The following is a 15,827-nucleotide window of genomic DNA, read 5'->3' as shown; positions in this document are numbered from 1 at the left end:
TAAGCGATTTTTTGTGATTATTAGTAAGTGAGTTTCTTCATGTTGTGAATAGTTCGTGATTCTGCAAGTTCTGTATTGAAAACTAGGTTGTTTGATATTATTGAGGTACTACTAACACGATGGGTGATCTCTAAGTCGTCGGAGGAATCAAGAAACTTAATAGAAATAACTATAACATATGGGCAACATATATGATGTCCGTCCTATCTAGAAGGACAAGATCTTTAAAAGGTTATTGGCAGAAGCGAAATTACGTAATGGTCTTCAGTGTTTGCGTTGAAGACCATATTTGAAGAAAAGACGTCAGAGCACATTTGAGATGACAAAACACCGAAAAGAAGCATGGAATACGTTTGTGACGTTTTTCTCAAATAAGAACGATACGATGTTACAATTTTGGAGAACAAGCTATTGTTAGTCTCACAACGCGACATGACGATTACTCTATACTTCTAAAGAGTCAAGTCGCCAAGTCAAGCCGACATGAGGATTACTAGATTGAAAGTCCATCGTCAGAGAAGCTCAAATGAAGAGGGTCATCATTTACGAATTGCAACCAGAATATAAAAATTTTGTTATTAATGTACAAAGATGGTCCGCTCAACCATCACTTTGAGAGTTTTAAAAATTTGTTAATCAGCCAATAATCCATGGCTAAGCAAATGGATACAAAAGTACTGCAAACAAAGGAAAAAGTTACCAAGAAATCGCACGACCTTAGAGAGATCAAAAGAACAATAACGAGAGTTATCAAAGGAAGAGATTGGGAGGCATTTGGTACAATGTAGAAATAACTGCCACTTGTCTAAGAATGGTTGGTTTAAGAAAAAGTCGAAAATTAGGTACTAAATGTCTTGAAAGAAGATGAGCTGACATGTACTGACATGTACGATGATGGAAGAGCATATTGACTGAATTACTGATTCAGGATGCTTTATCGAGTGATGGACTATTTTGGTCATTAATAAAAAAATTGGGAAAATTTTAATTTTTTATTAAAAATTTAGTTTTTTTTTTTTTTTTTGGTTAAAATTAGAACATGAATTTAGAATAAATAATTTAAAAGGAAAAAAATCTCTATATTTTAAAACTGATTTGAACTTTAAATAGAATTTTTAATTTAATATATTTAATAGTGATATGATATCAATATAATTTTTAGAGATTTCAGGAGGAGGGCAATTTGGGAATATAGGAAGATGGTTCCCGGCCCAAATTCGTACCGTTAAAGGCGTTAACGGAGGTAACGCTAATATTAAAAAATAGACAACGGCGAAAATTTAAAAATGTTACCGTTGATTTTTGGATGGATCCAAACAGGGAATTAGCCGTTGCCTTTCCACTCGAGGTTCTCTAGGAGACGGAACCCTTCATCTTTTAGTCTCGTCCTGCGATTCGAGTTCTCAAATTTCCTCAGATCCACTCGTTTTTCTCTTTGTCAATTTGATCACTCGATCGATTTCACTTTCCAATTTGGTTACCCCTGTATCGATTAGAAGCCCTAAATCCGATCCTCGTCTTAGAATCGAAGAAATACAGGAACAATTCTTATTGTTTCAGAAGAGATTTGAAGAAGATTTGTTGGAATGGCTTCGAAAACAGCGTCCAAAGACATCATCACTCTTCGCGGTTCTGCGGCGATTGTCAGCGAGTTCTTCGGTATGTTATGCTTTAGTGCCTTCTGAAACCCTATTTACTTCTGGCGATTATCGATGAATATCCTTGGCTGATTAGTTCTTTTTCGTTGTCCTGAAATTTATCATTTAGGGTATGCTGCTAATAGGTATGAATTCTGGATGCGCTTTCTCTGTTCTTATTTTTGTTTTGCGATCATGTAAATTTGCATTTTGTCGCTTATAAGCGATGTCGATTGTAAATGTGTAGCATCTTGTACAATCGTGGACTTTATCCTGAAGAAAGTTTTGCAAGGGTGAAGAAATATGGACTTCCAATGTTGCTTACTCAAGATGAAGGTGTTAAGACCTTCATTTCTAATCTTACTGCTCAGCTTTCTGGTAAGTTCCCCTTCTCTAAATGAAAGATTTGTATGCTTTTTGTTACTTTCCTGAGAAGTGTATTTATTGAGAAGTTTTTGAATCGTGAAATTGGTTTTAGAATGGCTGGAAGCTGGGAAGCTGCAAAGGGTTGTGCTGGTTATAATGAGCAAAGCCAACAATGAGGTGCTTGAGAGGTGGAATTTCAGAATTGAAACTGATGGAGAGGTGGTCGAGCAAGGGTAAGAAATTCATGGAAAACCTTCTCTTCCCTTGCATAGACTTCTGGATTTGGTGTTTGATTAGATAAACATTGTTGCAGTGTGTCGAGGGAAAAGAGTGATAAAGAAATAATGAGGGAGATCCAAGCAATTATGAGACAGATTGCTTCGAGCATCACTTACTTGCCCTGCCTAGATGAACCCTGTAAGTGTTGACAAACTTATCATAATATGTGCTATTGTTAAGTCGGGTTCTGAATCCATGGGATGTCCTGAAGTCATTATGCAGAACCTTACAGGCGTTGCTTTAAGCATATCATTTTCTTGCCCAGCCTAGATGATGAACCCTTTATGTGTTGGCAAAATTACCACCATGTGTCATTTGAAAATCATGGGATGCCGTATAATTATCATGTCATCATGAAATCAATACTAGCCAACTAGAACATAGCTTGAATGGTTGGGCATGTGTCACTTTCTTATGGGATCTATGTTCTAATCATTCCCCTTGTTTGCATTCTAAAAAGGAATCATTAGCTTATTATAATGATTCGTGAGTGTTTTAAAAAGATAATCGAGATGTTTGAGCTCTTTTGCTTTTTGGACGATATTGATCCAAGATGCTCAATCAAGGTGCTCTTGATGTTTTTGTTGTGTCAGGTGTATTTGATGTTTTTTTTTTTTTTTTTTGGTTAAAATTAGAACATGAATTTAGAATAAATAATTTAAAAGGAAAAAAATCTCTATATTTTAAAACTGATTTGAACTTTAAATAGAATTTTTAATTTAATATATTTAATAGTGATATGATATCAATATAATTTTTAGAGATTTCAGGAGGAGGGCAATTTGGGAATATAGGAAGATGGTTCCCGGCCCAAATTCGTACCGTTAAAGGCGTTAACGGAGGTAACGCTAATATTAAAAAATAGACAACGGCGAAAATTTAAAAATGTTACCGTTGATTTTTGGATGGATCCAAACAGGGAATTAGCCGTTGCCTTTCCACTCGAGGTTCTCTAGGAGACGGAACCCTTCATCTTTTAGTCTCGTCCTGCGATTCGAGTTCTCAAATTTCCTCAGATCCACTCGTTTTTCTCTTTGTCAATTTGATCACTCGATCGATTTCACTTTCCAATTTGGTTACCCCTGTATCGATTAGAAGCCCTAAATCCGATCCTCGTCTTAGAATCGAAGAAATACAGGAACAATTCTTATTGTTTCAGAAGAGATTTGAAGAAGATTTGTTGGAATGGCTTCGAAAACAGCGTCCAAAGACATCATCACTCTTCGCGGTTCTGCGGCGATTGTCAGCGAGTTCTTCGGTATGTTATGCTTTAGTGCCTTCTGAAACCCTATTTACTTCTGGCGATTATCGATGAATATCCTTGGCTGATTAGTTCTTTTTCGTTGTCCTGAAATTTATCATTTAGGGTATGCTGCTAATAGGTATGAATTCTGGATGCGCTTTCTCTGTTCTTATTTTTGTTTTGCGATCATGTAAATTTGCATTTTGTCGCTTATAAGCGATGTCGATTGTAAATGTGTAGCATCTTGTACAATCGTGGACTTTATCCTGAAGAAAGTTTTGCAAGGGTGAAGAAATATGGACTTCCAATGTTGCTTACTCAAGATGAAGGTGTTAAGACCTTCATTTCTAATCTTACTGCTCAGCTTTCTGGTAAGTTCCCCTTCTCTAAATGAAAGATTTGTATGCTTTTTGTTACTTTCCTGAGAAGTGTATTTATTGAGAAGTTTTTGAATCGTGAAATTGGTTTTAGAATGGCTGGAAGCTGGGAAGCTGCAAAGGGTTGTGCTGGTTATAATGAGCAAAGCCAACAATGAGGTGCTTGAGAGGTGGAATTTCAGAATTGAAACTGATGGAGAGGTGGTCGAGCAAGGGTAAGAAATTCATGGAAAACCTTCTCTTCCCTTGCATAGACTTCTGGATTTGGTGTTTGATTAGATAAACATTGTTGCAGTGTGTCGAGGGAAAAGAGTGATAAAGAAATAATGAGGGAGATCCAAGCAATTATGAGACAGATTGCTTCGAGCATCACTTACTTGCCCTGCCTAGATGAACCCTGTAAGTGTTGACAAACTTATCATAATATGTGCTATTGTTAAGTCGGGTTCTGAATCCATGGGATGTCCTGAAGTCATTATGCAGAACCTTACAGGCGTTGCTTTAAGCATATCATTTTCTTGCCCAGCCTAGATGATGAACCCTTTATGTGTTGGCAAAATTACCACCATGTGTCATTTGAAAATCATGGGATGCCGTATAATTATCATGTCATCATGAAATCAATACTAGCCAACTAGAACATAGCTTGAATGGTTGGGCATGTGTCACTTTCTTATGGGATCTATGTTCTAATCATTCCCCTTGTTTGCATTCTAAAAAGGAATCATTAGCTTATTATAATGATTCGTGAGTGTTTTAAAAAGATAATCGAGATGTTTGAGCTCTTTTGCTTTTTGGACGATATTGATCCAAGATGCTCAATCAAGGTGCTCTTGATGTTTTTGTTGTGTCAGGTGTATTTGATGTGTTAGCATACACAGATAAAGATCTTGCAGTTCCATTTACTTGGATCGAGAGTGACCCTAAGCTGATTGCTAATCCACAAATGGTGAAGCTGCACTCATTTGATACAAAGGTGAGGGAATGGGACTCCGTGGAGGAATATCAAAACTTATTTGTTAAGCAAATTAACTTTTAAATGGTGTTATTGCAGATTCACAAAGTGGACACTCTTGTTTCTTACAAGAACGACGACTGCGACGATGAGTAAAAGAAACAAACTCGCTTTCCTGGAATTTGTGGTTGGGTGTTCTGGGATCCCTCCAACCCGATCGCTTTCAAGGTGGCATTTTGTGAATCTTTTATTCACATTTGGTGTTGTACTGTAATGTAATGTGTAATGTAGGAACAATGTTTTGTGGGAGCGAGTGGTGAATATAGGGTAGGATGGGTTCGCTTAGATTTCTTTCCATCTGTGAATGGTTTTGGGTTTGTTTGTTTGTTGTGTGTAGTTGGGGGAACTTTTGAAGAAAACATGTTTGTACGGACAAAGGTTTTATCTTAAGAACAAGGGTGGACCAAGTCAGATTTGTTCAGACATATTCATAGTAAGAGAGGTTCAAATCACAATTCCAAATAAAACTAAAGGAATTACATTAGAAAATAAATTAAACGTCTAAGAAATTGTACAGTACAACTTATGTATGGAAATTGAAACACCCAACAGGACAGATAAAGTCGGAACTTTATAGGAATAACCCCGACTTCATTTATTTCATTATTGAAACTTCCCAACAACATGACATTAGGATCCCCAAGTCCATGAAAATACGATGTCAAAGTTGTAACAAAGCACACAGTGCATGGTGCAGCTCACTCATAACATGAAACTGTATACCTGACGCAAATATCAAAGACTATATATAGTACTACTGACATACTCACCAACCACAACAATGGCCAGAAACAGGACGTAATGAATGAATAAAGACGACCCAAGTCCACAAAAAGGTACCTTCTCTCCCAACATTCTGAAGTGTTGCGTACACACAGTCTGCGCCATGCAAGCTTCCAGTAGCTAGAGGAAGAAAAAAACATGGAGACCCAAAAACGAAATCATTAACTCTGAAACACCAGTTCCTAAAAGCATTATTCACCAACATATGATTATATAATACGTAAGACTCGTACACCAATACAATAATCGAAAGTTATATCCAACATTTGGATTTGACAATGCCAGTCAATTCTCCGATCATTGGCTGCTCTGGATTTCTCGCAAGAACCAATCTGAAAAAATTGACTTATATGCAGATAATATTACTTAACCAAGAATCAAGAAGCTGCAAGTCTCTTCATCAAGGATGGAAGAACCCAGTTCTCCCACCCTCTTATTCACATTTCAATATCTCCTTCTCACAATCAATGCAACGCAAATCCAGAGAAAATGTCTCCTCATGTACTGTCTCGTCAATGCAACGTCCACACCAGTCGCACCGAGCTATGCAAAGGGTGCATCCCCTGCATTTCTGAGTGTTGGCATCAGGGTTGGTGTCACCTTCCTTTATTCCCTTACAACCAACCACCGGGCAGTCATAAACGATCCTCATGTTCGTGCATTTTGGGCATCTTTCTATGTCAATGGCACGCCCATCATTGGATGAAGGAAGATGAGTTCCACCTCGATAAAATCGAGGCTCGTGAGTATTTAGTTGGGTCAAGTTGTCAGTACCTAATAACAGCTTCTCCAGCTCTTTAAAATGAGCTTCTGTTACTCCATACATTCCAGCTACACTTAAATGTTTTATTCCCGGACTACCTTCTGACTTGAAGGCCTTCAAATTACTAACAATGCCTCCAATGGTGAGTCTTGTGCATCCTGGAACACATAACTGGAGAAAAGAAGTAAAATTAGAAACTAATGAGTATCTTAAATCGATACTAAGAATTCTTTACAATAACGGTGCAAAACTATATTTCATACCTTTGCGACCTTAGGATTATTGAGAAGAACCTGGTTGAGACCATCATCACTTATCATTACGCAGTTCACGAGGCTCAAACTTTCCAGACCACCTTGAGCCTTGCTAGTCAGCTTTAAGAGAAAATCGTCTGTAATCTTCACATCCAGCTTTCCACATATGTTAATGTTTCTCCAAAAGAAAGGGTCCCCTTCTGCAGCTGACTGCAGGGACTTGCAAACTGATTCAACAATAAGAAGTTCCCGCGTGCCCAGATAACCAAGCACAAAATTTAAAGCTGCATGAGGAGACCCACCTGCATCAATAGAGACGTTACTTCCCTCATCTACAGATTGCACCCCAGAAGTTTCAAGTTCAATACCAAGAGGCTGACTTGTATCCACAACATAAGATGGTGATTCCAGATAAGGATGGCAGGATAGACCACCGGCTTTTCTCCCATCAGGCCATGCAACGAATATTCCCTTAGCAATTTCAGGTTCAATACAAAGAGTCTGAATTGTATCCACTATATACGATAACTGAGGATCAGTCTGGCAGGATAAACCACCTGCTTTTCTCCCATCAGACCACACACAGAATCCCCCTCCAGAAATTTCAGGTTCAGTACCAAGAGTCTGAATTGTATCCACAACATATGATGATTGAGGATCAGTATGGAAGGATAAACAACCTGCCTTTCTTCCATCAGACCATGCACCGAATCCCCCTCCAGAAATTTCAGGCTCAATGCCAAGAGTTTGAATTGTATCCACAACATAAGATGATTGAGGATCAGTATGGAAGGATAAACTACCTCCTTTTCTTCCATCAGACCACGCACTGAATCCGCCTCCAGAAATTTCAGGTTCAATACCAAGAGTGTGAATTGTTGTATCCACAACATATGGTGATTGAGGATCAGTAAGGCAGGATAAACCATCTGCTTTTATCCCATCAGACCACGCACCGAATCCATCCCCAGAAAATTCAGGTTCAGTACCAAGAAACTGAATTGTATCTTGACCATATGGTGACTTAGGCTCAGAATGACAGGATACACCACCTGCTTCTCTATTATCTGACCAGGCACCAAATGCCCTCAGCTCACTCGAACTATGAGGAATTCCTTCGTTTCCAAGGGGAGACGCCTGGAACCTAAAAGCATTGTTCCAAAGGTAGTTCAATTCAGCAAAAAGCCGATTACTCCCATCAACTGGGACTGTCTCATCTCCTCCATATCCACCACCATAGTCTACATTCAGATCGTCAAGCCAGCCTGTGATTGCTGTAAAAGTGGTACTTATATCCATACCAAATGGATCTGAAGGCAAGAGATCCAGAATATCCCCCGGGACACAATCTCGCGACCCACCCCCTTTGCAGGTGTCCTCTAAAAAATCAAGGCAATCCACGAGCTCCCGGGTAATCAACCAGGACGTCCCATAAACGTCAGAATTCCTCTCGGGAACACCATCGACCACAAAACCACTTGAAACGCTCATCGAAGAAGCCAAATTGTCCTCCGAAAGATGTGCGGGAAAGATCGGTCGATGTGAAAAATTCAAGGCCATTACAGGTAGACCCTAACCCAAGATTTATCTATTGTCTTCAGGCGCCAAGGGAAAGAAGGTAGAAGAGAACAAAAGGAAGAAAATGACAAAAGAGAGAGAGGAAAAAAGAACTAGTAGAAGAGATCCCACATAAAAGAATCGAAAAAGAACTCTCAATTTCGGATAGCAAACAAAAACACAGCACACCAAAATTTCACAGAGTTTCTCGATGAGAAGGTAAACCCAGATTGAAGCACAAGTGAGTGAACAACAAAAGGGAAACAATAAGGAAGCACCCGCAGCAGCACCAAATATACCCAGAAAGAACAATCAGAGACCACGATAATTTATCCTCTTTTTTTTCTTCAGATCAACAAGACGAAAACACGGTTGCAAAGGAAAACGAAGGAGCAACGATAACAACACAATGGAATCCGAAAAGCGGAGATAGGAAATTACCAGACAAAAACGAGAAAACCCTAAGTTAGAGAGAAAGAAATGCAATGACGAAAGGAAGAATTTGGGGGAATCGAATGCCCTACAAACGTAGCTTACTGAATTGGAATACTGCAAATAGATTCGGCTGTCGCAAGGGAGAATTCCACCAGAGAGAAGATGTAGATTCGAGTTTTTAAAGAGAGAGAGAGAGAGGGAGCAGAGGGGATTGCGAGACGGAGAAGGAGAAGAAAAGGAGAAAAGGAAGTTTAAATACAAGTAAAAAGCGGTAAGAAGGACACGTGTCGGTTGTAGAGGAGGGGATTCTGTTTGAGAGCACCCTAAATCTGGCGGGAGACGGAGCCCTAATTGGCGCCTCCTCCTCCATATCCGCCTCCGCCTGTTCTCTAATTTTACTACTTTGTTTCTTCTCCACCGTTGGATTTTCATCTGACGGCTCTTATTGCTTTAAACGAATTGTGGGCCATCCCTTCTAATTTAGATTCAGTTTCAAATTCCAACTGCCATCTAACCACGCGCCTCTCCCTGGTTTCTCCTTCCCACTCGCCTAAATTCCACAATAAATTAATTAATGTTTTCTTTCTTTTAAAAAATAATTAAAATTCTTATTATTGTGGTTAATAATTGAGCCATTGTCAATAATGGGTTTTCTAATTTATTTATTATTATTATTTTTAATTATACCTAACATGACATTACTTGAATAACATTTATAAGACATTAAGCTTCCATATTTACATAAATATAGTAAGAAAAGTTAGTAATTTTAAAAAATATAGAGAGAGCTTAGAGGAGATTGTGTTGGGATAACTTAAGAGGATAAGATTGGTATAGTTTGAATGGCATTTGCTGAATTGTTTCCATGGCAAATCCACCATGGGAAGGAGGGCCCATTTTCTCATCAATTTGTCTTCAATTATTATATATACAAACAAAAATTATGATTTAGTGAAGCTTAAGCTATCTTGGAAAAACAAGCCACAAAGTGTAATGTAATGTAATGCAACTTGGGAGTCAAGTCAAACCTTCTTTCCTTTCTTGCATTGCACGGAGAAGCATCCAAGTTTCCTTTTTTCAAGTAATTCAACCTGAAACTTCCTCCGAAATTTTGTGCTGTGCGTCTCCATATTCGAGCAAAGCAACACCCTGTGAGAATACTATTTGTAACTCAAAAGCTATAGAACAAGAATTGAAATGGTCTCTCAATGTTGAGTTCGCACTGTGAATAATAAAATCCGTTTAATTCAAAGAAAACTGATGTTGATGATGCGTTGTGCATCTTTAGAATTTAGAATGGTCCAGATTCTCCAACAAAGGGATAAAGAAATACCAAAATTTGAACCAGGGTTTCTCTTAGTTTAATTCCTAGACTTCTTTTTCGAGGACTTCGATGAAGACCTGGATTGATTGGAGCCTGTGTTTTGGTTGGTCGCTTTCGAACTCGTTGCTTGGTTGGATTTTGAGTCTGCATTGTTGGAACTGCCTCCAGAGACACCAGAGTCGTGTTTTTCTCTAGCCACTGCACCTTGGGAACCTCTCACCTGGGCAGCTCTCTTGTCTTTTCGCTTGGGTCTATAGCTTGATCTCTCTCTCCTGGGAAGCCACCTTTCTGGATCAGGGGGAGGACCTGGATTTGCAGGATCGAATCCTTTGGGATATCTTGGCTTTCTCTTTCTCTTTTTCTTTGATTTGGCCTTGCTTTTATCCACCATGTATGCATCAGATGCTCCAAGATCAGCAGCACTTTCAACATGTTTTGCTCCGGAAGTCTTCTCCAGATTCTCCACATCAACCGTCTTCAAGCCTGGCAATGGCTTCAACTGCTTCTCATAAGTTTCTGCCTTCTTAATATCCACACGAGCAACGGTCTTGACCAATCCAGCCAATGCTTCTATACTTCCATGGGTCTTAACTAGCTCTTCGTATAACTTGGCCGCATCTTCTTCGCGGCCATGCCTCAACTTGAATGAAGCTGCTTCCTGCAATACAACATCAAGCTTGTTGTCTTCAGTCATGGCATTTGACCACCATTTGACTGCAGAGTCCAGCACGGCAATGGCTCCATCAACATCTCCAGCACGTTCTTTGAGAGACACAAGTGTAGCAACGGTGGCAGGCATGTGCTGAATATCCTGTATCTTAGAAAGGGACTCAAATGCAATATGAGGATGGCCCGCAGCAGCAGCAATCTGCGCTCTCGCTAGTAGAACCAACTTGGACTTGTCTGGGAAATTTTCAGCAAACTGACCCAATATTTCTTCAGCTTTCCCAGCTTTATTCTCTCTGACTAATACAGCCGCTTGAAGAAGTAGAGGGGTCACTGTGTTTGGAAACATATCAGCCAGCGTTGCAACCATTTCTCGAGCCTGGAACACATAAAAGTGGTCTTTCAAGCAGATGCAAGCCACAAAATTTTCGCACTATTGAATAATCAATATGCTGCTATAAGGAGATTTCTATTCCTCCCAATGAATATTTCATTTTAAATTTTTATGGATGCATAGAATTGCAGAAATGTAGAGTTCAAAAGATAATGCAGGATGTAAAATGACCTGATCCATTTTATTAGCATGGAGAAGGAGGAGGAGACGATTTGCATATATTGTTTCCCTTTGCTTTTGAGAAATCTTTGGTTCAAGTCCACGAGCAAGCCGGAAGTTCGGTGCATCTTTATCTTTTAGCTTATCAAGTTTTCTAAGGCCATCGGAAATATCTTTTGGACCTTTCAATGCTATAAGATTGTTCACTGCCACTGCAAGCGAAGATTCATCTGCCAAATCTCGATTAATGATGTCTCTGTAAGCTTCAGAGGCTTCTGATGTGTGACCAAGAAGCTGAATGATGGATAAATTGGGATTACATGACTGAATACCTCAAGTTCTTAAAGAAAAGTAAAAACATTCATTTTTTCAATGAAGATACCTGTTGCAAGTATGCAAGTTGGACAGCTATTGGGGCTAGCTCAATCTCAATATCTTCATCAGGCAAATTCTCTTCCATGAGCGTTTCCTGGCCAATTCTGACAAAAGCATACAAAGTAGAATCACTTAAACGTTAGTTTTAAGGAAAACTGATCCTAAGGATAAATGGAGAACTTCAAGTAAAACAGAGATACGGACCAACAACTTAAATTTTTTTAATAATAAGTGACAATGTTATACACGTTTGTAATTGATGAACTTTTTTATGAACTTATATGTGTGTAAATATATTACCTTCGAGCTGACAATAACAGTTGTTCTGCATCCGTATACTTGTTCACGTCAACTAAGGAGCATGCAGTATTGTATGCCAACTCAAAGCTACTGGTAGCTTTCACCCTAAGAGCCTCCATGGCTCCTTGTACTTCAGAGGCCCGCCCAGCTGCAGTTAAAGCTGCAACATAATTTATTTCTAAAGAATCAATCTTTGATTTTGCGAGCTTCTGATAAGTGTCCACACAAGCATCCATTTTTCCTAAACGATACAAGATCTGGGATTCCAACAGCATCGTGGCTGAGTTTCTCTCTTGGTCTCTCAAGGAACCCAAAGCTTCATCTAACTTATTTTGCCTGTACAGGCAGTATGCCTGTTTTTGAAAAAGAATTGTAAAAAGAAATATAAACAGCACAAAAGGAGTTAGTTGGTAGTGTCCGGGCACAATTATATCACTGCATGAATCTAGAGAAAGAAGATAAAAAGAATCGATCGAGTGTCGTTAAAGAGTAATTGAGGGTTTTATAGAATTTGATAGCGGAAACACCTTTACCGTGGCAAGGAAAAGAAACCAGGGCAAAGACATATATACGAAAAGAAACAGTCGTTGAACAAAAGATATAAGTTTCACACTCCATTTACTGGTGAGTTCGTTTGAAATTCACATCAAACCAACAACTGCAATGCAGTCTACTAGAGGAATCCTGAAAAATCTAATCAGTTTTATGCTTACATATTATTCTTTGCTGAACTTCAAGAGCTGCAAGCTAATCAATCCATAATGTTATGCCCATCTAAAGTAAATAAGAAGACAATGTTGAATGAAGATCTTAATCTTATGTACTCAAGATATATCTTCACTGGTTAACCCATCTATGAGTGACGCGTAATTTCAAATTAATTTCATCTGAATACTTAACAGATCCAACAACATTAAGAGGGAGTTTTGCGGGATTGAAAACTCTTTCTCTACGCTCTAGGTACTCCCTTTAGTGGACTGGGTGATTTTTTATTGTTCTCATTAATGAAAGAATACAAGAGCGTATAAAAAAATAAAGCCCCACGAAATTTATGCATCCTTCTTGCATTTTAATTGATTAATACATTGTTGCATTTGTTCAATTAGTTATTAATTTCATTTTCTTTTGACTATTGTTTTCAGTTGCATCAAAGACCTACCCCTCTGAGGATCAAACCCTAAAATAAAACAATAATTTCCCTTTAAGCTCGATTCGTCCAATTTCCCTAAAATGCTCGATTCGTCCATTTTAAAACAGCAAGGAACAAAAAGAGAACAGAAACCGTAAAATCCTTTCTACCTTAAAGAAGCTAAAGTCAATGGTCCGAGAAGATTGAATCGCTGAAAGAGTATCATCAATTCTATCATCCTTGATCAAGGCTACGATTTTGCATCGAAGGGCGTCTTCGTCGCCAGGAGCAATTGACAAAACTATGAGATACAACAAATGCGAGTTACATGAAGGAAAAACGAGAGAATTTGGCAAGTAAAGAGAAATGGAATAAAATGTTCGATTAAAAAGAAAAAACTAACTTTGATCTGCAACTTTGACGGCTTGCGAGAATTCAGATCGCTGGATATGTCTGCTTAGAGAAGTGAATTGATCTTCAATCGGTGGAGGCGGCTGAGAGGACGGAGATGGCTTCGGCTTGTCTTTGGATTTCGGAGCCATTTTCTTCCCAGTAAAGAGAAATCTCTGATTTCCTCGAAGACAGATAACTGAGGTTTTTGGTACCGATCTGCCGCTTTGCATACAGCATTCACAATGGGCCTCGAGGCCAGTATAGGCCCAAACTTCCGATTTCAAGGCCCGTCTTTAAAGCCCAAAAGTTCTTGGGCCGATCTGTCACTGACTGGAATAAGGAAGGCGACAGCGGCGGGATCTCGACGCCGGCGATGACACTCTGGTACTAGATAAATATATATAAATAATTAAGCTAAATTAATAAAAAATACTCGTAAATTGTGTTACTGCCTGCTAGAGGACTACTCAACAGGATGAGATAAATTGAATACTAGCCACAACTAGTGTTTAGATATCTATCTGTACCCTCGAGAGATACTCAGAACTCGCTGGTAATGCACCCTATGAGCCCCGACCTATCAGTTGTCTAACGCACAGAATCATGCCCTTCGAGTAAAGTACAATCGTATTTTGCGGGTGGTGTATCGACTTTTGGCAGTGGTGATGTATCGAGTTTTTGGTATGGAGGATTTGCTGTGTAATATAACATTGCCTATTACCCACAAAACATCTTACCCAGAATCAGGAAAGAGGCTTTTTACCCACCCATAATGACCATTTCTATCTTGATTTCTTCTTTCACTCGGGTTGAACTAGGTAAGCTGGATGAGAAGCTGAACCTCTCCCTTCGCTCCTTCACTCCGGCTGTAACCCATTTATTTATTCTTTCACTCAGTAAATAGGCTGGATGGATGTTCGCTTCGCTCCTCTCCTTTGTTACGTGGTTGGTTGTTCGTATTTGATTGATGATTAAACTTCTATCTTCAATACCTTTTTCTTCTTTCTTTCCCTCTTTCTTTCCCTCTTCGCTCATGAACCTGATTGAACTACTACTGAATGAAATGGAACATGAATGAGAGTGAACTGTCAGACTCATTATCCTGATCCTACTGATACTGAACCTGTCCCTATTTATTCTTTCAATGAATGAAAGGAAGGTAGAGTAAATCAAAGATAAGAGATAGAACCTTCCCCCGTATTCCCTGACCGAAAGAAAGCTCCTATTTATTCATGAGACTGCTTGACAGGAGAGCGACTTATGAACCGATATGACCTTCCCTTATTTATTGAGGTAAAGCTATTTGAAGAATAATCAGAGAATGGGACGGATTTCACTCTTGAACTGCCAACTAGCTACTTACTCATGAACCGGAACCGGAACGAGAGGAAAGACGAAACGAATCATTCTCGTTTACAGGAGAGTGAGTAAATTCATTAATTAGCTATTGAACCCGAACCAGATTGAACGAGTTGTAAGTGTTTGAAAGAAGACGAATCCTCTATTCCTTTACAGTTCAAGAAAGTGTTTCAAGGAAATACAGGAGACAAGACAAAGACTCCTGATCCTCCTGATTGAACTCCGTAACCTTATACTCTATTCCTTTCGCTGCCCCTCTACTATGCCCTTCGCTACTTCATGAAACCCTTCCCGGAACAGGAACAAAGAAAGAAGGGAGAGGAAACCGAAACCCTTCGCCCGTTCCCCGGAACCTTCGTTCACTCTTTTGCCTGTAAAGACCATTTCAGATTTAGTTTCTTGATACTTTCCCGTGAAAAAGGGATGTTTCACTTTTGAACTAACAAAAGCTGCTTCAATGAATGAGAGTTTACTCCTTCACCGGGAGCTTCTTTCACTTCTCTTTTTCTCCTTCAAGGAAAGACTACTCCTTATTCATTCGGGTGGTTCAATCCTGACCATATGGATTCTTTTTCTTCTCTTTCTCCTCTCACTAAACTACTTACTCCTATTAATGATAAATAATCACTCCTGTCCGAGATGGAACTGTCAGAAAGGAAGCCTCAACCGACACCCGACACCCTCTAGTCAAGCATCTTCCGTCCTGGACTGATTGAAGAAAGAGGGATGGATTCCCCTTTTCCTCTACAACTATCTCTCTCCTTCAGCTCTAAACTGCTTGGTTGGTTGGTTCTTTCTCCTCTTTATTATTCAAAGACTTGTCTTCCTGCTTATGAATTAAGTGTTGAAAGTCAAGACTTTATTATTCAAAGACTGATCTTTCTGCTTATGAATCAAGTGTTGAAAGTCAAGACTGAACTGATATTCCCTTTGCCTGGCTGATTGAACTAGGTAAACTGATTGTCCTCTCCCTTCCGGTCTCACACTTTGTTCCTCAACCTTACGGTCTCGCACTTTGT

At 39.2% G+C, this 15,827-nt stretch overlaps 4 protein-coding genes across 5 annotated transcripts; 2 read left to right on the top strand and 2 right to left on the bottom strand.

The window, feature by feature from the left end:
• Window positions 1-1,358: 1,358 nt before the first annotated feature.
• Window positions 1,359-3,076, top strand: LOC111810807 (mitotic spindle checkpoint protein MAD2-like). Its single transcript, XM_023697612.1, has 7 exons — window positions 1,359-1,659; window positions 1,768-1,783; window positions 1,885-2,015; window positions 2,116-2,236; window positions 2,317-2,420; window positions 2,876-2,886; window positions 3,044-3,076. Exons 1-7 carry the CDS (start codon window positions 1,587-1,589, stop codon window positions 3,074-3,076), a joined length of 489 nt encoding a protein of 162 aa, XP_023553380.1. The 5' UTR covers window positions 1,359-1,586.
• Window positions 3,077-3,242: 166 nt separating this feature from the next.
• Window positions 3,243-5,340, top strand: LOC111795967 (mitotic spindle checkpoint protein MAD2-like). Its single transcript, XM_023678628.1, has 7 exons — window positions 3,243-3,540; window positions 3,649-3,664; window positions 3,766-3,896; window positions 3,997-4,117; window positions 4,198-4,301; window positions 4,757-4,878; window positions 4,957-5,340. Exons 1-7 carry the CDS (start codon window positions 3,468-3,470, stop codon window positions 5,011-5,013), a joined length of 624 nt encoding a protein of 207 aa, XP_023534396.1. The 5' UTR covers window positions 3,243-3,467; the 3' UTR covers window positions 5,014-5,340.
• Window positions 5,341-5,453: 113 nt separating this feature from the next.
• LOC111795955 (F-box protein SKIP14-like) lies at window positions 5,454-8,946 on the bottom strand. 2 transcript variants are annotated; one of them, XM_023678616.1, is made up of 3 exons: window positions 7,086-8,946; window positions 6,727-7,019; window positions 5,454-6,634 (listed from the first exon to the last, which is right to left on the bottom strand). In XM_023678616.1, exons 1-3 carry the CDS (start codon window positions 8,275-8,277, stop codon window positions 6,134-6,136), a joined length of 1,986 nt encoding a protein of 661 aa, XP_023534384.1. In that variant the 5' UTR covers window positions 8,278-8,946; the 3' UTR covers window positions 5,454-6,133. The 2 variants fall into 2 exon arrangements, with proteins under 2 accessions (XP_023534384.1, XP_023534374.1); XM_023678606.1 differs by having other exon boundaries at window positions 6,727-8,946.
• Window positions 8,947-9,937: 991 nt separating this feature from the next.
• On the bottom strand, window positions 9,938-13,636 carry LOC111801687 (signal recognition particle subunit SRP72-like). The gene is made up of 6 exons (XM_023685793.1): window positions 13,460-13,636; window positions 13,227-13,357; window positions 11,928-12,280; window positions 11,635-11,731; window positions 11,265-11,546; window positions 9,938-11,078 (listed from the first exon to the last, which is right to left on the bottom strand). The coding sequence occupies exons 1-6, from the start codon at window positions 13,596-13,598 to the stop codon at window positions 10,071-10,073; spliced, it is 2,010 nt and encodes a 669-aa protein (XP_023541561.1). The 5' UTR covers window positions 13,599-13,636; the 3' UTR covers window positions 9,938-10,070.
• Between the last annotated feature and the right edge of the window lie 2,191 nt (window positions 13,637-15,827).

Source organism: Cucurbita pepo, chromosome LG01, assembly GCF_002806865.2.
Source record: "Cucurbita pepo subsp. pepo cultivar mu-cu-16 chromosome LG01, ASM280686v2, whole genome shotgun sequence".
NCBI classification, from domain to species: domain Eukaryota; kingdom Viridiplantae; phylum Streptophyta; class Magnoliopsida; order Cucurbitales; family Cucurbitaceae; genus Cucurbita; species Cucurbita pepo.
This window is presented reverse-complemented; position numbering and strand designations above follow the sequence as displayed.